Source organism: Coregonus clupeaformis, chromosome 40, assembly GCF_020615455.1.
Source record: "Coregonus clupeaformis isolate EN_2021a chromosome 40, ASM2061545v1, whole genome shotgun sequence".
NCBI classification, from domain to species: domain Eukaryota; kingdom Metazoa; phylum Chordata; class Actinopteri; order Salmoniformes; family Salmonidae; genus Coregonus; species Coregonus clupeaformis.
In genome coordinates, this window is record NC_059231.1 from 26,212,904 (window position 1) to 26,235,134 (window position 22,231).

The 22,231-nt window shown below is 44.4% G+C and overlaps 1 protein-coding gene across 1 annotated transcript; it reads right to left on the reverse strand.

The window, feature by feature from the left end:
• Positions 1 to 195: 195 nt before the first annotated feature.
• On the reverse strand, positions 196 to 21,315 carry tfg (trafficking from ER to golgi regulator). The gene is given in 9 exon segments (XM_041883148.2): positions 196 to 418; positions 421 to 686; positions 863 to 949; positions 10,949 to 11,095; positions 11,259 to 11,429; positions 12,128 to 12,274; positions 16,602 to 16,685; positions 17,030 to 17,243; positions 21,174 to 21,315. Coding segments are annotated over 8 exon segments (1,221 nt in total). The 5' UTR covers positions 17,214 to 17,243; positions 21,174 to 21,315; the 3' UTR covers positions 196 to 283.
• Between the last annotated feature and the right edge of the window lie 916 nt (positions 21,316 to 22,231).

A 22,231-nucleotide genomic window follows, 5' to 3' on the forward strand; every position in this document is an offset into this window, starting at 1 on the left:
CGATAATTTTCAGTTTATCGTCCCAGCTCTATTAGAGTACATTGTATTTCATACAGCAGGGCCATAACACATTGGTGTTTGTGGTGAAGGGTCGAGACAGAATACAAACAGACGATCAGACTGAGGGGTTGTAGCTTGTTTTGGATATAGACTCTTCAATATCTGAGGACTGACAGAGGAGGGGTGGACAGATTAGCAGACCATGTTTACCGAACCCAAGCCTAACAGCCAGGACACGCAGGGGAGGGGTGGGTGGATAACATTCCCCGTTCCTTCTCCTGTTTTACCGGTACCCGGGACCAGGCTGGGCATAACCCGAGCCGAAGGGGGGCCGGTTGCGGGCGTAGGGGTTGGACACCCCAGGAGGGGGGGTGACATTGCTACCGGGGGGAGGGGTGTAGCCAGGACGGGGCAGGTACCCCTGGCCAGGCTGGGGCTGGGAGGTGGGGGCAGGCTGTAGTTGGCAGGCTGGTTGGCCTGGGAGGTGTAGTTTTGGGGAGGGAAGACCCCTGGGGGGTACTGCTGGGCACCCTGGGCTGGAGGAGCCTGCTGTTGGCCTCCCTGGAAGCTGGGAGCTGGGGCCTGGCCAGGGGCGGGGGCCTGGGAGGTTGGGGCAGGGTAGTTCTGGAACTGTTGGGGCTGAGGGCCACCGGGCTGCGGGGCCCCAGGCTGGGGGGTGTATCCTGCTGAGAGAGAGAGAGAGAGAGTTGGGGGGAGAAGTAGAGTATAACTTTTAGTTGTGATCAATTTCTTATTCATAGCATCATTTCTGTGAAGCTCTGGGCCATTGTTATTAGATTAGCCTGTCCTTCTTGGACCTTTTCTAAGGGAAAGTGTGATGAGGAATGAGTGTGTGTCTTACCAGGGTACTGCATGCCATACTGCTGCTGTGGTGCTGGCTGCTGGGGTGGGTATCCACCTGGGGCCTGGTACTGCTGGTACATCTGACCTGGAGAAGAAAGAGAGAGATGGAAGACATCAGTATGATTGCTGGGGAAGGAAATCTCTCACACACACACACACACACGTCTGGCTAGAATCAGACAGGATGGGCTTAGTGCAAACAGCTCCAACCACTATAATAAAAAAAAGGATTGGTTCCTCAAAGCCCTGCACCCAGACAACTCTATGGCACATTACAGTCAGCTGTACAGATCCAAGCTAAACACACACACACACACACAATTTCACTCCCTCGCTCGCTCTTACACACATTTATTTGGATAGACCAGTGTGTGTTGGGTCAAAGCGGGTGTCGTCTGTCTAAAAAGGTCTGTCTGTGTCAGTAGACAGCCACTTTCCTCCCAGCTTTTATTAGCCATGACCTCACTGGTCTTCATGTCTAACTGGGTGTGTATGTAGTCCTTGTCCCATTTTGAAACTCTAGAATTGCATGTCTCTTTAATAACGTGGACTGAGGAGTGGGTTTAAGAGTGTCTGAAAATAAAAGCAAACTACACTCGCAAAACACTGAAAACGTTGGCCAACTAAAGTTTCCAGTGAGTCTCACCATGTTCAGCAAACATGTAAAGAGTTGGCCACCAGTGTATTCTCTTTACAAGGCCTGTATCGCACTCCCAAAGCCCCTGGCGTGTAAAGTAGGGCGACGACTTATTAAAAACACAAACAGTAAAAGGATAATGAGGGAAGGCTGGTTTACGGTTCACTGGTTTTTCATGTGCCAGTTAAAGCGGAGCGTTGATTTTCCACTCTTAGAGAGGGCCCGTAACAGAGCCCTGTGGAACTCCTTTTTTGAGGGAATAGGGCCTAGACATAGTTCTAAGAAATTCTGCAGGGAGATTGGTGCTAGGCTATCAGTAGGCTAATGAAACAGTCATTTATGTAATAGTTCACGGCAAAATCACACACAAAATATATACACACACACACACACACACAATGGCAGAAAGATACACATAAAAAGTGCACACATACAGTACCAGTCAGTTTGGACACCTACTCATTCAAAGATGTTTCTTTATTTTCTACACTGTAGAATAATAGTGAAGACATCAAAACTATGAAATAACACATAGTGAATCATGTAGTAACCAAAAAAGTGTTAAACAAATCAAAATATATTTTATATTTGAGATTCTTTAAAGTAGCCACCCTTTGCTTCAATGACAGCTTTGCACAATCTTGGCATTTTCTCAATCAGCTTCATGAGGTAGTCACCTGGAATGCATTTCAATTAACAGGTGTGCTTTGTCAAAAGTTAATGTGTGGAATTTCTTTCCGTCTTAATGCGTTTGAGCCAATCAGTTGTGTTGTAACAAGGTAGGGCTGGTATGCAGAATATAGCCCTATTTGGTAAAAGTCCATATTATGGCAAGAACAGCTCAAATAAGCAAAGAGAAACAACAATCCATCATTACTTTAAGACATGAAGGTCAGTCAATTTCAAGAACTTTGAAAGCTTCTTCAAGTGCAGATGCAAAAACCATCAAGCGCTATGATGAAACTGGCTCTCATGAGGACCGCCACAGGAAAGGAAGAACCAGAGTTACTACTGCAGAGGATAAGTTCATTAGTTACCAGCCTCAGATTGCTGCCCAAATAAACTCAGCAAAAAAAGAAAACGTCCTCTCACTGTCAACTGCGTTTATTTTCAGCAAACTTAACATGTTTAAATATTTGTATGAACATAACAAGATTCAACAACTGAGACATAAACTGAACAAGTTCCACAGACATGTGACTAATAGAAATGGAATAATATGTTCCTGAACAAAGGGGGGGTCAAAATCAAAAGTAACAGTCAGTTTCTGGTGTGGCCACCAGCTGCATTAAGTACTGCAGTGCATCTCCTCCTCATGGACTGCACCAGACTTGCCAGTTCTTGCTGTGAGATGTTACCCCACTCTTCCACCAAGGCACCTGCAAGTTCCCGGACATTTCTGGGGGGGAATGGCCCTAGTCCTCACCCTCCGATCCAACAGGTCCCAGACGTGCTCAATGGGATTGAGATCCGGGCTCTTCGCTGGCCACGGCAGAACACTAACATTCCTATCTTGCAGGAAATCACGCATAGAACGAGCAGTATGGCTGGTGGCAATGTCATGCTGAAGGGTCATGTCAGGATGAGCCTGCAGGAAGGGTACCACATGAGGGAGGAGGATGTCTTCCCTGTAACGCACAGCATTGAGATTGCCTGCAATGACAACAAGCTCAGTCCGATGATGCTGTGACACACCGCCCCAGACCATGACAGACCCTCCACCTCCAAATCGATCCCGCTCCAGAGTACAGGCCTCGGTGTAACGCTCATTCCTTCGACGATAAACGTGAATCCGACCATTACCCCTGGTGAGACAAAACCGTGACTCGTCAGTGAAGAGCACTTTTTGCCAGTCCTGTCTGGTCCAGCGACGGTGGGTTTGTGCCCATAGGCGACGTTGTTGCCGGTGATGTCTGGTGAGCACCTGCCTTACAACAGGCCTACAAGCCCTCAGTCCAGCCTCTCTCAGCCTATTGCGGAAAGTCTGAGCACTGATGGAGGGATTGTGCGTTCCTGGTGTAACTCGGGCAGTTGTTGTTGCCATCCTGTACCTGTCCCGCAGGTGTGATGTTCGGATGTACCAATCCTGTGCAGGTGTTGTTACACGTGGTCTGACACGGCGAGGACGATCAGCTGTCCGTCCTGTAGCGCTGTCTTAGGCATCTCACAGTACAGACATTGCAATGTATTGCCCTGGCCACATCTGCAGTCCTCATGCCTCCTTGCAGTATGCCTAAGGCACGTTCACGCAGATGAGCAGGGACCCTGGGCATCTTTCTTTTGGTGTTTTTCAGAGTCAGTAGAAAGGCCTCTTTAGTGTCCTAAGTTTTCATAACCGTGACCTTAATTGCGTACCGTCTGTAAGCTGTTAGTGTCTTAACGACCATTCCACAGGTGCATGTTCATTAATTGTTTATGGTTCATTGAACAAGCATGGGAAACAGTCTTTAAACCCTTTACAATGAAGATCTGTGAAGTCATTTGAATTTTTACAAATTATCTTTGAAAGACAGGGTCCTGGAAAAGGGGACGTTTCTTTTTTTGCTGAGTTTAAATGCTTCAGAGTTCAAGTAACAGACATCTCAACATCAACTGTTCAGAGGAGACTGCGTGAATCAGGCCTTCATGGTCGAATTGCTACAAAGAAACCACTACTAAAGGACACCAATAATAAGAAGAGACTTGCTTGGGCCAAGAAACATGAGCAATGGACATTAGACCGGTGGAAATCTGTCCTTTGGTCTGATGAGTCCAAATTTGATATTTTTGGTTCCAACCGCTGTGTCTTTGTGAGACGCGGAGTAGGTGAACGGATTATCTCTGCATGTGTGGTTCCCACCGTGATGCATGGAGGAGGAGGTGTGATGGTGCTTTGCTGGTGACACTGTGTGATTTATTTAGAATTCAAGGCACACTTAACCAGCATGGCTACCACAGCATTCTGCAGCGATACGCCATCCCATCTGGTTTGTGCTTAGTGGGCCTAGCATTTGTTTTTCAACAGGACAATGACCCTAAACACACCTCCAGGCTGTGTAAGGGCTATTTCACCAAGAAGGAGAGAGATGGAGTGCTGCATCAGATCACCTGACCTCAACCCAATTGAGATGGTTTGGGATGAGTTGGACCACAGAGTGAAGGAAAAGCAGCCAACAAGTGCTCAGCATATGTGGGAACTCCTTCAAGACTGTTGGAAAAGCATTCCCCATGAAGCTGGTTGAGAGAATGCCAAGAGTGTGCAAAGCTGTCATCAAAGCAAAGGGTGGCTACTTCGAAGAGTCTCAAATATAAAATATATTTTGATTTGTTTAACACTGAGTTATTACATGATTCCATGTGTGTTAGTTCATAGTTTTGATGTCTTCACTATTATTCTACAATGTAGAAAATAGTAAAAATAAAGAAAAATCCTTGAATGAGTAGGTGTGTCCAAACTTTTGACTGGTACTGTACATGAACACACAGTTCATTACGATAAATAACCTATAAGGCCCTACTAGAGTAACATTTAGAGTAGTAGTTTTAAGGGGTAATATACAAAAATAGTTGTGCACATCAAGGTTATACATTTTTCGTTCAATTTATTGTTATAATTCTGTCAATTTATCATGATATGTTTTTTTTCTTCAATATTGGTCAGCTCCACCACATACACCTGGGTTTCCGTAAAAAAAATTACGTGGTGCCTGACAACGTGATCGGGAAGATTTTAAATTTACCGGCCATTTGAGAAATTTACCAGACCCATATGCATTGGGTACGTAACCCATTAGGGCATCCACCCACGGTGCTCAGAATGACAGAAACCACATTTCGATTATGGTAATTAATCTTAACAGAACATGCAACTCCTGTAATGACGCAGCCAATAAAACGTAATTTACAAACATTTGCCAAAATTCTATTCGCGGGAAAACACCATTCTAAACACCGCACCTGATGCCAGCAGTATATGACAAAGAGGAAAATCTCTGTTAGAAACGTGGAAAGAGGGTGAATCTAAAGATGCAACAACTAGGATTGTGTCTTTGGCTCCTGGACACTTGGACCATTTCACTAGTAGTAAATATACCGTTAATCCCAGTCATCTGGGCGGCAGGTAGCTTAGTGGGTAAGAGCGTTGTGCCAGTAACCGAAAGGTCGCTGGTTCTAATCCCCGAGCCGACTAGGTGAGAAGTCTGTCGATGTGCCCTTAAGCAAGGCACTTAACCCTAATCGCTCCTGTAAGTCGCTCTGGATAAGAGCGTCTGCTAAATGACTAAAATGTAATGTAAATGTAATCTGGTTACAATAATTTCTGTTAACGCATTGTATTACTACACTGAACAAAAATATAAATGTAACATGCAACAATTTCTAAGATTTTACTGAGTTACAGTTCACATAAGGAAAATGAAAGCAGTCAATTGAAATAAATGCATTAGGCCCTAATCTGGGAATACAAATACGCATCGGTTGGTCACAGAGCTTTAAAAAAAAAAAAGGTAGGGGGGTGGATCAGAAAACCAGTCAGCATCTTGTGTGACCACCATTTGCCTCATGCAGCGCGACACATCTCCCATGCATAATGCACGAGGCCGTGCATTATGCTGAAACATGAGGTGATGGCGGCGGATGAATGGCAAAACAATGGGCCTCAGGATGCCGTCACGGTATCTCTGTGCATTCAAATTGCCATCGAAAAAATGCAATTGTGTTTGTTGTCCGTAGCTTATACCTTCCCATACCATAACCCCACCGCCACCATGGGGCACTCTGTTCACAACGTTGACATCAGCAAACCGCTCGCCCAAACAACGCCATACACTCGGTCTGCCATCTGACCGGTACAGTTGAAACCGGGATTCATCTGTAAAGAGCACACTTCTCCAGTGTACCAGTGCCCATCGAAGGTGAGCATTTGCCCACTGAAGTCGGTTACGACGCTGAACTGCAGTCAGGTCAAGAACCTGGTGAGGACAACTAGCATGCAGATGAGCTTCACTGAGACGGTTTCTGACAGTTTGTGCAGAAATTCTTCAGTTGTCCAAACCAACAGTTTCTTCAGCTGTCCGGGTGGCTGGTCTCAGACGAACCCGTAGGTGAAGAAGCCGGATGGAAGGTCCTGGGCTGGCGTGGTTACACGTTGTCTGCGGTTGTGAGGCTGGTTGAACATACAGCCAAATTCTCTAAAACAAAGTTTGAGGCGGCTTATGGTAGAGAAATGAACATTCAATTATCTGGCAACAGCTCTGTTGGACATGCCAATTGCATGCTCCCTCAACTTGAGACATCTGTGGCATTGTGTTGTGTCAAAACTGCACATTTTAGAATGCCTTTTATTGTCCCCAGAACAAGGTGCACCTGTGTAATGATCACGCTGTTTAATCAGCTTCTTGATATGCCACACCTGTCAGGTGAATGGATTATCTAGGCAAAGTAGAAATGCTCACTAACAGGGATGTAAACAAAATTGTGCCCAAAATTTGAGAGGAATAAGCTTTTTGTGAGTATGGAACATTTCTGGTATCTTTTATTTCAGCTCATGAAACACTTTACATGTTGCGTTTATATTTTTGTTCAGTATACTTTAGGTGTTCTTCATTTTGACCCAGGTCTGGACCAGATGAATGAACCACGTTTCATTCCTCCACCATTTCTTTTCACTCAATTAACATGATGCAAATTGTGAAAAGCCTATATGATGAAACCGGATATATTGCTCTATGGGACAACATCTATGAAAAATGTCAACAGTTAAAATCAGTTACTTCAACAATCAGTTACAACAGGACAGTCTTAGCCTAAGGTTCACGGGTTATTGAGCCTATAATGAAGGGGGACAACAGCTGTAATACCACTGTCAAGCCCTGTAATGTGAGCACAATGGTGCTCCAGTGAGAATGACAATCTGTGTGTGTGTGTGTGTTGGCTGTCTTGGTCTCCTGCCTGCTATCCATCATGTGTATTACATAATGTGATGGAGGGATGGATGGGGCTGCCGTCAGGCCTCATTGGCCAGAGGACTTCATCTCTGATCTCTGCTCAGTAAAATAAAATCCCAAAGGAAAGAGAAATCACTGGGGCTCTATGGAGAGACCGGCTGCCTGCACATGTATCCCTTCAACTGAACAGAACACAGCTGGAAAAATGATTATCTGGAATGTTATTGCTTGACCGTAGTTTCTTTAGACTTTTAGGGATGTTTTCAAAAAGGAAACAAGAGTATATGGGTAGTCTGATAAAGCATCACAGTCTGTGCTGAGGTGAGTGAACACGTGTGCTATAACTCTGTTGGTTTCTCTCTCACCCACAGAACACTCCCACCTCCAGGGTTGATCATCATCTCTCACCCACAGAACACTCCCACCTCCATGGTTGATCAGTCTCTCAACCACAGAACACTCCCACCTCCATGGTTGATCAGTCTCTCAACCACAGAACACTCCCACCTCCATGGTTGATCATCATCTCTCACCCACAGAACACTCCCACCTCCATGGTTGATCATCATCTCTCACCCACAGAACACTCCTACCTCTATGGTTGATCATCATCTCTCACCCACAGAACACTCCCACCTCCATGGTTGATCAGTCTCTCATCCACAGAACACTCCCACCTCCATGGTTGATCATCATCTCTCACCCACAGAACACTCCCACCTCCATGGTTGATCATCATCTCTCACCCACAGAACACTCCCACCTCCATGGTTGATCATCATCTCTCACCCACAGAACACTCCCACCTCCATGGTTGATCAGTCTCTCAACCACAGAACACTCCCACCTCCATGGTTGATCCCCACCCACAGAACACTCCCACCTCCATGGTTGATCATCATCTCTCACCCACAGAACACTCCCACCTCCATGGTTGATCAGTCTCTCACCCACAGAACACTCCCACCTCCATGGTTGATCATCATCTCTCACCCACAGAACACTCCTACCTCTATGGTTGATCATCGTCTGATATATGAAAGAGAGCCACTATACATCTTCTGCTTATGGATCTTGTTAATGTCATGTTTGCGTGTATACACAAACAAACCACGCGTTGTCAGAGAAAAAGAGGGAGCTATCTGGCCATCTAACCCCAAAGCACATGACCTGTGTCCACGTTGACTTTCTGAAGAAGTCCTCTGTGCATATTCCCAATGCAACACACCCTTAAATCAACGTGTTAATTCCCAACATGTTGGCAGAAGCGCACTGTTCCTTGGAGGCTATTCCTGGTCAACAATAATAGTCTCCATTGTGTTGTCTTTGTTTATCTATAACCCAGGCACTCAAGGGAACGTTTGGGGATGAAAGGATCATCAGGCACACCATTGGAGTGTTGGGAAAAACATGTCCATGCAGCCCGACGAGGCTGTCTGCCCACCAGCTGCAGCCCAGAGCCTCTCTCCTCCTTGGAAGTCTGGGAGAGAGGGAGGACCGGATGGAAGGATGAGCAGAGGGAAGAGAAGTGGAGGATGAACCCATGAGGACGGCCAGAAGATGCTCTGCCATGTCAGGGTTGGACTCAACATCTAAAAGGCCAGCCAACTGCACGGTAAGCGAGGTCACACTGAACCTAGTAACTGCCAATGACCATTATATGGCCATGCGGTCATTGATGGACAAACGAAAACTAGCGACCAGCACAAAGTGCAAGGGTCTGAATTTATAGTGAATCACTGAGTTGTATAAGTAAGAACTAAGGAAGAATGACTGTGTAACTTAAGACTCCTATGGGTGTCTTGGCTCTGCTAAACTCAACCCCAACCCCTTGGAGAAGCATGAACACTGACCGAGCCAAAACCACATAACTGGCCTGGGGAACACGGTCAAACCATGAACATGTGGAACCGCAGTCTCGGTGTTCCAGGTGTGGTTTGGAGGTGCTGGTATGGTTCCTCTGAGTCACAGCTCAACGAGCCTACCGTATGTGTGTGTTCCAGCTGTGGTTTGGCTCCCGTGGTGTGGTTGTCTGCATGCTGCTTGTGGGTCTTTCTGGGTGAAAACGGATACGTCTCCAGAGATGGAGGCTACGGAGCGCCACAAGAGTAAAGAAAATGGGCCTGCCAATGACAAAACATCACATCCAAAATAACGAACTAGCTAAATAAGAAGACTGATTAGCAACATTTTCCTCTGTCCCCTCCCTTCCTGTGTCTGTCCGTCTCATATACTGAGATGCAAAACCCTAGCACACACACAGTCATCTGGTAAGAGAGTTAACTCACCAGGAGAGCATACCTCTGTGTTGATTCCAGAACACCACCATTATGGGAATACCCAGTACGTCCTAGAGGAAAAGCTCAGGGAAGTACCGGCCTGGTCGGAAAGGCAGGATTAACACGAAAAACAATTTCCCTTAAACACGACCCCAAAGTGGCTTCCAACTAGAGACTACAGAGGGACGACGGCTTTTTATTTTTATTTATCCACCTCGGTCTGATTTGATCCCTCGTTTATTCGTCCCTCCGTTAGCCGGGTCCGGAGACTGTTGACATCCCATTTTTCAAGAACTACAGGGTGTTCATGGAGGAGTGCAGATAGCAGGAGGAGGGGATGCTACAAGAAGAGTTGTCTGGCTGACTAAGATGGATGCCAAGATCATGAATACACTGTTTATCTGTGATAAGAACATGGAATTCCTCATTAAATCTAAAAATGTGCTTACATACGGTCTTATGTTACTGATACATTATTCACTAAATCACAGCATGCAGAGAGAGTAAAAATACTGTACTGGATTCAGGACTGGAGAACTGGCCAATCCAAGTGCAATATCTAGCCATCACCGAGTTAGATGGAGTTCTTCTGCATCAATGGCATTGTGAAACTGGCTCACCCATAAAGTTATAAATGTCTGTAGTGTGGAGGCGAAAATAGAGCAAAAAAACAACTGTGGTAGGGACTGGGAGTAGTGACAACACTACTGGAGCAGAACGGCCCAATGCTGCCACGCCAGAGAAGTGTTCCACAACACACTGACTGGGTCAAGGCTGCCCTTAGGCACTGCACAGGTCTAGGATCAGTTTAAAGCACAAACTGACCTGGGGTAACTGTCTTGGCCTAAATTCATTCTCCTGTTTTGACAAGACAAAGCAACAGAGTCAACGCACGCAAACACATAACACTTTTTAGGGGTCTCAGTGGACCCCAGGTATTTTAAGGTGCTAAACCACCCACACTGATAATCTCTCCCTCTCAGAGGTCATAAACAGCTATTACACCCCCCCTCTATACACACTTAAGTTTTCATGGTTATGCGATTTGTGTTTCCAGGGACATAAACAGCCATTAAACCCTCTGTATTTACAGACACCACAGGTGTTGTACTCTCCTACTGCACAATTCCTCAGATTACTCAGTTTCCTACATATATTCACTCATGCAGAGCTATGGTCTGTCTGCGTGTGAGTTTCATGGTAATTTACACTGTGTGTTTTGTGTGTGTGTGTGTGTTCCTAACCATCCATGGCTGCTGGGGGTCCCTGCTGCACCCCTGTGTAGGGGGCCTGTGGCTGGGGGGGCACTCCGGGCTGGGGGGCGGCAGACGAGGATGAGGCAATGCTGTCTGGAGTACCTGACCGCTCCTCAGCCAAGACACCTGGGGGGGCTAGAGAGAGAGGAGAGGAGAGAGACAGAGAAAGGGGTATGTGAAAAATAAAACAGGGTGGAGAGTGAGGGTAAGGTATATGACAACAATGTAGTCAGAAGACTGTATAGAGAGCACAAACATAAAGCAAAAAAAATAAATTGCAAGGCAACGATGGCCTTACCAGGGATCTGGTCCTCACTCAGGCCGAAGGCGGAGATTACGTTCTTGCTGACCTCGCCCTGGTTCTTCAGGGGGTCGAAGGCCGACATGCTGGCCGCACTGACCGGGACCGGGGCCTGCTTCACCGCTGCCTCTGCTGCCACCGCCCTCCCCTCATGCCCATCCACCAAGTCTGGAGGAGAGAGGGCGTGGAGGGTAGGAGAGAAGGCGAGGGAGAGAAAGAGGAAAAAGAGAGCGACACTTGTCAACACACCAATATACACACAATCACAAAAAAGACATGGACAAAGATGCTAGAGAAGCAGCCAAACACACATACTAAACAGAGAAGTCAGTTTGAGGCAGAGAGAGTTGATCATAAATAGTTCCATTGTCGTTAATCATTGAACCATCAAACCACTGCGTAAATAGGGGTTACGAGGGGCTTTAACGGGTGTAATATTATCCTAAACCCTGGGTTAAGGGTGTTACCACAGCAAAGGAAACACCTTGTAAAAACACTTTTACACACTTCTCTCCCCTACGCCTCGGATAAACAAATCCACCTGTTGCCGTCCGCCACACACCAGCTAGCTAACAACGTTGATGCAAACCATCCTGGGAAACCGCCCCTGGCACAAAACATGGGGCAGGTGTGGAATGTGATTGGTCCACTGGATTAGAAGTGAAGGATGTTTTTGGAAGGAGGACAAATCATCTCTTTCAGAGAGAGATTAATGAACTGATAAAAACAACCGGCCTGTAGCTATTGGTATTTCATAAAGTTACATAACAAATATGCTAGATGTGTGCATGTCTGTATTTTATTAAATTAAACACACTTCACACTCACAATCAGATAGGGGTGTGTGTGTGTGTGTGTGTACGTACCCTGGTCTGGTGCTGATGCAGCCAGGCCAGGTTCTGAGGGGGGCTCCAGGCTGTCCAGAAGACTGTTGACTTTGTTCCTGAGCTCAATGAGCTCCCTGCGCAGGTACTTCACCTGACTGGACTCCAGAGGCCTTGGCTGACCATTCACTGTCGGGGGGAGAGAGGGGAGAGAGAGAGAGAGAGGGAGAGATTTTGGGGAAAGAGTGTGAAGAGAAAGAGTGAGACGATATTTCAACGTCATTACATTTCAAATACTGAATGTGGTGCCGCGATATGGATCTTCAAGATGTGGGAGAAGGAGGTGAGGGTGAAGGGGGGGGGACCACTTCCACAAGTCATCTCTCTCCATCCACACTGCAGCACTCCAGAGCCATGGAAGACAGTGATGGAGTAATCTCTCCCAGACAGCCCTCCTGATCACTGGAACAGATGAGTCTTGAGGTCTGTACATTCCTTATGGTCCTGCGTGAGTTAACAGTCCATTCCAGACTAGACCAAACTAGATGAAACCAGACCTGGGGTTGGGGTCCAGACCAGATCAAACGAGCTAGGAACCGAGCAGCAGGCCTGTTCAGGGTAAGTAGGATTAACAGACCGTGATGTTCAGCTATGGAGCCAGGAACAACATGGCAACCGAACAAACATTATTACTATTATATTATTATTAGTCCCCACCTCTCTCATAAACACTGTCCCGTTAAAATCAAAAGTAGGCTATGTCATGGTCTTTAGTAAACACAGAACTTCTGTTACACATATACACATTTGCAGTCTGATAAGTCAGCATGCCTGCAGGTGTGTGTGTTTGTGTGTGTGTGTGGGGGGGGACTCCCAGCATGGGAGAGATCTGTAAGCTTCTTGCCAGTGAGGAATCCTGTGGTTTGGACACAACAGCCCTCAGCAACATCCACACACTCAATCTCTCAAATAACTGTCCATGTATTCTGTTATTTATGTGTGTGTTTATGCAGTGCACCTGTCCTGTTAGAGGCGGGTCATAAGGGGGTAGACTGCAGACAGATAGACAGACACTAGGGCCATTTCTTAGACATGGAGCCCCAGACACCTGCAGGCTCAAAGAGGAGTAGTAGTCCCCTGGTACCACCACAACACAGGGTCAGAGGTCAAAGCACAGAAAATGTGGAGTCAAGTCTCCATTAAATACCACCACTATATAACACAGTTGTTAGCCCCATCTATCTGTAGTATATACCCTGTGTTCTTAGGCAAAACCATAAATTAACTACTCTGATATTGACATGAGGTCAGATATGTTTAGACCAGACATATCCATCCAGGTCATGCGAAAAATCTGTCGATGTGCCCTTAAGTAAGGCACTTAACCCTAATTGCTCCAGGGTCACCGTTGATAATGGCAAACCCTGGCCGTGAGCACACTCTCCGAGGGTGTCTCAGGGAGAGTGGGATATGCAACAACAACAAAAAAACATCCAAGTCACACATGTCTATTAATACACACTTGTACACTTGAGAAATAGGACAATTATAAGCACCCACCAAATTATTATTATTATTTATATGGGAAACGGGGTATAATTTGAGATGACTCAACTCCTGGACCACGACTAGTACAGACAGAGATGAACACTTTCCAACACACTACAGGAGACCACCAAATCTCAAATACGAGAGTGGAAATCCTTCGGAATTCCGCTAACGCTAAGGGAATTATACAGACAGAATTCCAGATTCCTGTGTGAGTGTAAAATTTAGCAGAGACCCAGGGGGTCAGAAGAAGATCCTGTATAGAGACACGGACCACCGGGATGATCCGACTCTTCCCTCCTGCTCCCAATCCTGGCAAACGTCTGGAAATATGGGCTCCATGCGAGGTCACGGCTGCGGCACGTGCTGACGCACCGGGCCTTGGCACTAAAGTCCCGGGATGGAGTAAAAAAATATACCCAAAAACATTTATTTTCTTCTCCTTCATTCTGTCTTTCTTTCTTTCTGCCACTCCCTATCTAATAATAGCAGGGACAGCTCAGAGATGCTGTGCTGCAGTGTAATTGGGAGCAGAGCACAGGAAATGACATAATGAGGTCTGACAGCATTGGAGATGAGAGAGATGAGAGGGAGGAGAGGTGTGTGTGTGTGTGTGTGTAAACGGTAACGCATATCTGACATCTGCACTGTGAAACAAAGGCGGATCCATAACACCTGGACAGAGTACAATACTGTGCAATGGACACACAGCTGAAGTCTTTCACACACTCACGAGGGCATCATGATGATTAGGCCTAAAGCAGTAAAGCCAGCATAACTAGTAACTCTCCCTTTGGCCAACAGAGTGTTCTGTTTAAAAACAAAAGCCATCGTCAGTCCATCGATCATCCTTTGCAGAACACACTCTTAAAACTCTCTGAAAATGGGTTGACACCCAACCATGGAACCCAAGCTGGAGCTTGACTTCTGAGGAGGGACATTTGAAAAGAGACTATTTCACAAGTATAGCTTGGTGCCTCTACTTCCCAAGCAGCAGCACAGAGACACCGACTTTGGGACGATAACAGCAGGAGAGAATGAGTGTCAAGGGGGTCGAAGTAGGAGTGTCGGGTTCAATGTCAAAATATGAGACTAGACTGCCTCCCAGTGGCATGTTAATGTACATGAACCTTAAAACTATTGGAGAAGGGGCCGTTGGAACGGAACATGAGTATTCAAGTGGATACAAAGGATATACGTTCTTTATACTACAGTACCATAACAAAGACTAGAATAACCAGAATAAACCTACTTTAAATTTTTTAATGGGACAAATCAAGTTTGTTTGATTATTCCAAGATGGGCGTGCTTGGCACAGCAGCACATACAGTGGGGAGAACAAGTATTTGATACACTGCCGATTTTGCAGGTTTTCCTACTTACAAAGCATGTAGAGGTCTGTAATTTTGATCATAGGTACACTTCAACTGTGAGAGACGGAAAATCCAGAAAATCACATTGTATGATTTTTAAGTAATTAATCTGCATTTTATTGCATGACATAAGTATTTGATACATCAGAAAAGCAGAACTTAATATTTGGTACAGAAACCTTTATTTGCAATTACAGATATCATACGTTTCCTTTAAGTCTTGACCAGGTTTGCACACACTGCAGCAGGGATTTTGGCCCACTCCTCCATACAGACCTTCTTCAGATCCTTCAGGTTTCGGGGCAATACGGACTTTCAGCTCCCTCCAAAGATTTTCTATTGGGTTCAGGTCTGGAGACTGGCTAGGCCACTCCAGAACCTTGAGATGCTTCTTACGGAGCCACTCCTTAGTTGCCCTGGCTGTGTGTTTCGGGTCGTTGTCATGCTGGAAGACCCAGCCACGACCCATCTTCAATGCTCTTACTGAGGGAAGGAGGTTGTTGGCCAAGATCTCGCGATACATGGCCCCATCCATCCTCCCCTCAATACGGTGCAGTCGTCCTGTCCCCTTTGCAAAAAAGCATACCCAAAGAATGATGTTTCCACCTCCATGCTTCACGGTTGGGATGGTGTTCTTGGGGTTGTACTCATCCTTCTTCCTCCAAACACGGCGAGTGGAGTTTAGACCAAAAAGCTCTATTTTTGTCTCATCAGACCACATGACCTTCTCCCATTCCTCCTCTGGATCATCCAGATGGTCATTGGCAAACATCAGACGGGCCTGGACATGCGCTGGCTTGAGCAGGGGGTCCTTGCGTGCGCTGCAGGATTTTAATCCATGACGGCGTAGTGTGTTAGTAATGGTTTTCTTTGAGACTGTGGTCCCAGCTCTCTTCAGGTCATTGCCAGGTCCTGCCGTGTAGTTCTGGGCTGATCCCTCACCTTCCTCATGATCATTGATGTCCCACGAGGTGAGATCTTGCATGGAGCCCCAGACCGAGGGTGATTGACCGTCATCTTGAACTTCTTCCATTTTCTAATAATTGCGCCAACAGTTGTTGCCTTCTCACCAAGATGCTTGCCTATTGTCCTGTAGCCCATCCCAGCCTTGTGCAGGTCTTCAATTTTATCCCTGATGTCCTTACACAGCTCTCTGGTCTTGGCCATTGTGGAAAGGTTGGAGTCTGTTTGATTGAGTGTGTGGACAGGTGTCTTTTATACAGGTAACGAGTTCAAACAGGTGCAGTTAATACAGTTAATGAGTGGAGAACAGGAGGGCTTCTTAAAGAAAAACTAACAGGTCTGTGAGAGCCGGAATTCTTACTGGTTGGTAGGTGATCAAATACTTATGTCATGCAATAAAATGCAAATTAATTACTTAAAAATCATACAATGTGATTTTCTGGATTTTTTTTTTTTCTAGATTCAGTCTCTCACAATTGAAGTGTACCTATGATAAAAATTACAGACCTCTACATGCTTTGTAAGTAGGAAAACCTGCAAAATTGGCAGTGTATCAAATACTTGTTCTCCCCACTGTAGGCCTATACTAAAAAAGGAAGGGCTGGGTAGGTATGTGTATGGTAATATCTTACCAAACAGAGTGAGTTTCAGTATCCTACTGCACTGGATGGCAAAGGAGAGATCCGAGCTGTCGAAAATAGTAATGAGGTCATCATCTGCAGGAAGAGAAGAGAGCAGAGAACACCATTAGGACCCAAATCAGAATCAGGCCACATTCCAATCCTTATTTCTACCATTTCTTGAGATAATGGCTATCCTGAAATGGCTGAATAGGTGAAACCTGTATAACCCTCACATGTGTAACCTCTACTCTTATGACTGATGATTACTCTAAAAAGGAGAGGATGGGGGTATGCATTCTCAAGTGTTTGAAAGAGAACCTCTGTTTCCATTACCAGCAGGAAACAGCTAAATGTTGAGGGGTCAGATGACATCTAGCTAAAACACTATTGTGATAATACATCTTAATCCAGTGCTTGTCTAGAACGGCCCAGCTTACCCTCGTCCTTGTATTTGATGGTGACCTCGTCGTTGCTCTGCAGCTTGCCCCTGAAGACGCGCTGCATCATCAGCACCAACTCGTCATAGGTGATGTCCTCGTTGTGGATGGGTATGCGTCTGATGTCATCGCCCAACTGGGCCTTGATGATCAGTTTGCCGCTCAGGTCCAGCTGTCCGTTCATGGTGCTGTCCGCCCTCTACTGCTCCCACTGCTGGAGGGGAGAACATGAAAGAGATTTGCACACCTAGACTACACGGAGAATCATGTAGGTTGGATCATGGTGTGTTATTATATCACCATTAACCCTAAAAGTGCCAACAGGGTTTGTTTTTTTATCCTTCTGAAATTTTGGGACTTTGTCAAGCAACTAGATTCCGACAAACAAAAAAAAACTAATGTAATCAGATTTGGCCCTTGGGCGGTGTGGCAGCCAATATAACTCACATAACTAAAACATTTAAATACATATTTAGCTTCCAGTCAATGTCTCTATACCAGGTCGGAGTCTCATCTTTCAGATGCAATTGGAACTGAGTCGGGATGGGTGGTATCCAGATTTTCATACCGTCATTCCGTTTCTGTACCATACCGGGGTATACGGTATTATCGAATGTGCACACAAGGGGCGTAATTTTTTGGGGACACACTAAACAATTTAGGCAACAGGGATCTTGATCCAGGAGGGTTTGAATGTCTCTGCTGTAACCAATAAGCTTGATCTTGACATCTAGCCACTTAGCTAGCAAGTTAGCAAACCAAATGCATAGCTGGAGCCCTGAGCTGGATATAATTTATTTAATGCATCTTAGATTTCTTATAGTTATATTTAACTTATAGTTATAAGCAGTGGCGTAGCACACACCCCCGCAGCCCACCGTGAGGCGAGGGTGTCCCACCCCCCACCCCAAAAAAAGTATATGGTATAAACAGTATATCACCCAAGCCTAGAACTGAGTAATTGAATATTTTGTTTTTTGAAAAGTATTTCTCGCTGGTATAAAAGTTCCAAATATTTCCAGAACCGTATCGCAAACAACGCGTATAAATAGGTTAATAAATAGACGGCATATGTTTAACATTAAGGTCAATGAATGGGCTAATATCGCACATATCGGTGGCCATTTTAGGTCTTACCGGTATGTCAAATTAGCTCAATCGCCAATTTCTGAGTATCATAACAAGTGGCTATGGATGAAATCAAAATATCTGTTAAAAACATTAAAAAAATATAACAATATTTTTCTCATGTTTTACAGAATGACTGTTTATGATTTTTTTGTAATAAAAGTTCTAAATATGCTTAATGAGTAGTGTATGACCCTAGGGTGGAAACAAATACATTCTAAGTGGTTTTAATGGGTCTCTCTCTTCTGATCGTTTTATACGGTTCAATCAAACTTCAACCCAAAATAATTTCTGCATTTATCAATTTCTGCATTTGCTTCACTTATTTGTTATCGTTTCCACACTGTACCACATGTCTTTGTATGCCTCTACTTTGTGAAAAAGTCACTTTTCCTTATCTAAATAATTATTTTCCTCTATAGCTAGGTTTCCATCCAATTGGCAACTGCATAAAAACAATGTGCAAATTTTCCCACCAGAGATGTTTCCATGAAATTGGAGAGAAGTCTGCGTGATGACGTAGTGCAGATAAAAATACCTATTGCGGTTAAATTCCCATGTACCAAATAAATAAAAAGTTACTTGGGTTTCCATCGCATTTTCAACTCTACTGATGGTTCTCACATTGAAATGTGTAATTATATAGCGAGTGTGCCCAATCCGGTATTGGCAAGTGCACTCTAGCCAACAGTGTACAGATACTGTATCTGCACGCTGTTGGCTAGAGCGCACATATAGCCTACATTATGAGATTATTATGGACAAAAGAGCAAGATATTTTTTATTTGTCGGGTATCGATGATCATGTCACCAGCGTATCGATGATCCTGTCAGCAGAATAATACACTCAATATTTATTGGAAAGGAGCATCAAGTTCATCACCTTGCACTTTCACCACCCTGTGAAATTCATCATAATTTATTTTAGCTGTAGCCTTATAAACTGCATGCTTTCCCGACGAGTCGTAGGAGGACCAGACAGCATGCCATCGCGTGACTCCAAGTTTACTTCGATATGATTATATCAATATTTGCTAATTAAAGCATTTCGACCGACATTTCTCTGATAATTCATTTTACAGACACAAAAAGATTCCACCTAGTCTAGCGTATTTTGTTTAGTCAACATTTGGAAAGTTTACCGGGAAATGTTCTGTTTCCATCAGGCCTTTCATTACTTTTTTTTTTATCCGAGATGTACTTTACTCGCATGAAAAGGTTGGAAGGAAACCTGATTAGTGACCATGTATTTTCAATGGATTCAATGGCAGTTCTTACTTTCGCCACAAGAGGCATGGTGCCGATTTCTAGGGTGCTTTTGTCACTAGTACTGCGTCTGTGCATCAATACCGGTATATAGTAAGCCCATCCTTACTATAAATGTGTGAACATAAAAAAAACATATGTGCTTATTTTGGGGGATTTAAACCATTTACTTGTGTTACAAAAGGTTAATAAAATGTAAAACAAAAAGTGTTACTGCTTGACAGATTGTCTTTTCAATCATTACCAATTTGGGGTAAGAAATGACCCCCGTTGGGGCATTTAAGCAAAGAATATGTTGCCGCTTTTAGGGTTAAAGAAAGAGACGGAGGGCATAACAATAACAGGCGGCCTATGATGCAAATAAGCCACTCTAAAGTCTACACTAAAGGACTACAGTCATATAGATGATTAGTAAGCCACAAACAACCACTGAAAAACATATGCATCGTCACATTTAAAAAAATCCTTCAGATACGGTCAAAGTGCTTGGACCATGGAAGAATGGTGTTATCATGAATCTATCAACCTTGGATTCACTCATCTTTACCTTTGTATGGCATACAACACGTCACTGCCCTTTACGACACTGCTCAAGAGCTACTATATAGTTTACAGTTCCACTCTGCTTCCAAAGGTTAAAATACGACAGGCTGAGCTGTCGGTCTGATTCTTATGCAGCTCCCCAACGAGACTTTGGCCTATAGGCCTAGTACTGTAACTTTCATTGAAAGAGGGAGTTACCAGAATGTGTTGAGTGGATCATTACACACTACTGAATGCCATTAGAATAAAATAGAGACTAGCTAGCTAATCAGATTAACTGATTAGATTAAGATTAACAATCTCTTCCCTATCCAGTCCACACTAAAATAGGCCTATCAAGCAAATAGTTACAATAGTTTCAATCACGTGAACTGCAAAAACTTGTTGGTCTGGCCAGCAGTGGCTAGCAAACTAGTTAGCTAACAGTACCTAGCTAGCTAGCTAAATTAATTACCAACAAAAGTGTGTGTCAAACAAGGTTAGCTAAGATTATCAACAATTTTACTTAGCTAGCTAATAGTTATATTATGCTAACTAGGACAACATAACAAGGCTTGGCTTGTACATAAGTAATTCAGTTACTAGTTAATGAAAGGGCGAGGTTCAAGATTGCAGCTTCTTGTCTTCTTGGCAGTGATTCATGATAGTTAGCTTGCTAATTTGACAGTTCGTTGTGATGTCAATAAACTAGCTAACTCAAATCAGTTGTACTGGCTATATTGCTAACCTAGATAGTTAACTAACTGTATCGTTACTAGAGGTCTCGAAAGGAATGTAACTGGCATGCAAGCCAATTTGGATCATAAACATAACTAGGCCATTGTCCTGTGTCACTGACAGGATATAGAACCCTGCCAAATACAGACCAATTGAAAACTCCCATTCACTGTTATAATGTTGACTTCCTGCAAAATATTTATCCAAACTTAGCATTCTTACCGGCGTCAAAGAATGCATGTTCATGGACTTAATTTAACAAACACACCATTTCATTGCATTTCTATCATCATGTAGCTATACAATTTCATTACATTTCCACCAAACAAATAAGGCTATAAAAACAACAAACCCGATGCTAGCATCAATCGTTAGCTAGAAATGCTAACGTTAGCTGCTGTGTTAGCAAGCTAGCTAGCGTTTAGAATCTGATTTATGTTGTCAACATAAATATTAGGAATATCAAAAAAGAAAAGTATATGTATTCCACCTGTAAATGAACGTCTTGATCCCGCTGTGGTGTCGGTGGTTCTGGCAAGACCGTGTCTGCCAAAATCTGTTACCCGGGCTGGCAAACACAGAATTCCAGCTTCACATCAGGAAGTTTGCCCGCTTGTCGACGTCAAGCTGTACGTGGCATACAGCTGAGCGCGCAGTCGCAGTGGCTCAACTGGTTGACACGTTTGACAGTGACATTTGAGCGAAATCAGCAGATTTCTGTTTGAATAGGCGCAGGTTGAGAAATTGCATTTTATATTATAAATGTGTGACTCTGCTTTCCTCTATACTGTGTTTTGCAGGTCGTTCTTTTAATTTAAAAGGTTGCAGTGACACATAAGTGATTATGTGGCGTAAGTAGCTGTAATACAACTCATCAAGCACATCACAAGGTCAGTAACAATCAAGAAAACTAAAGGCACAACAATCTTGACACAATCAAGACAACAAGGATTCAATTTCCCTTTTTATTGGCAGTATAAAAAAAGAAGAACATATTAATTGAGGGGGCAATGGGTCAAGCATACAGGTCATTGAAGAGGTATATGAATGATGAGCACTACATTTTGGGCACATTACATGCCGGGGGCAAATCAAGACCCCTTGATAGCAGTCAAGACACAGTGTAACCTTTCAAGCCAACTTAGTGCGATAATGCATCAAATGTTTTGCCATTGGAACACAGAATCTCATGTCTCTCAGTCTCAAGCTTTGGACAGTACTTACATTTTACATTTTAGTCATTTAGCAGATGCTCTTATCCAGAGCGACTTACAGTTAGTGAGTGCATACATTTTCATACAGTGCTTTCAATATTTGACAGATTAGTCACCGGATGTCCATTTACTGAAACCATGGCAACAAACTTGTTCAGTGCTCATTCCTCCTCTGTTGAGACAAAGAGTCAGTTGAGAGATTCTCTGTCCTGCTGCAGTCTCACACAAGGGCATGGTTCATACACACACACATCTAAATGCTTCACAACAGCTGTATCAGTGAACATTGCGGTTTCAGAGGAAGCTACAGTCTCTCTCGTTCATTCTCTGAGGC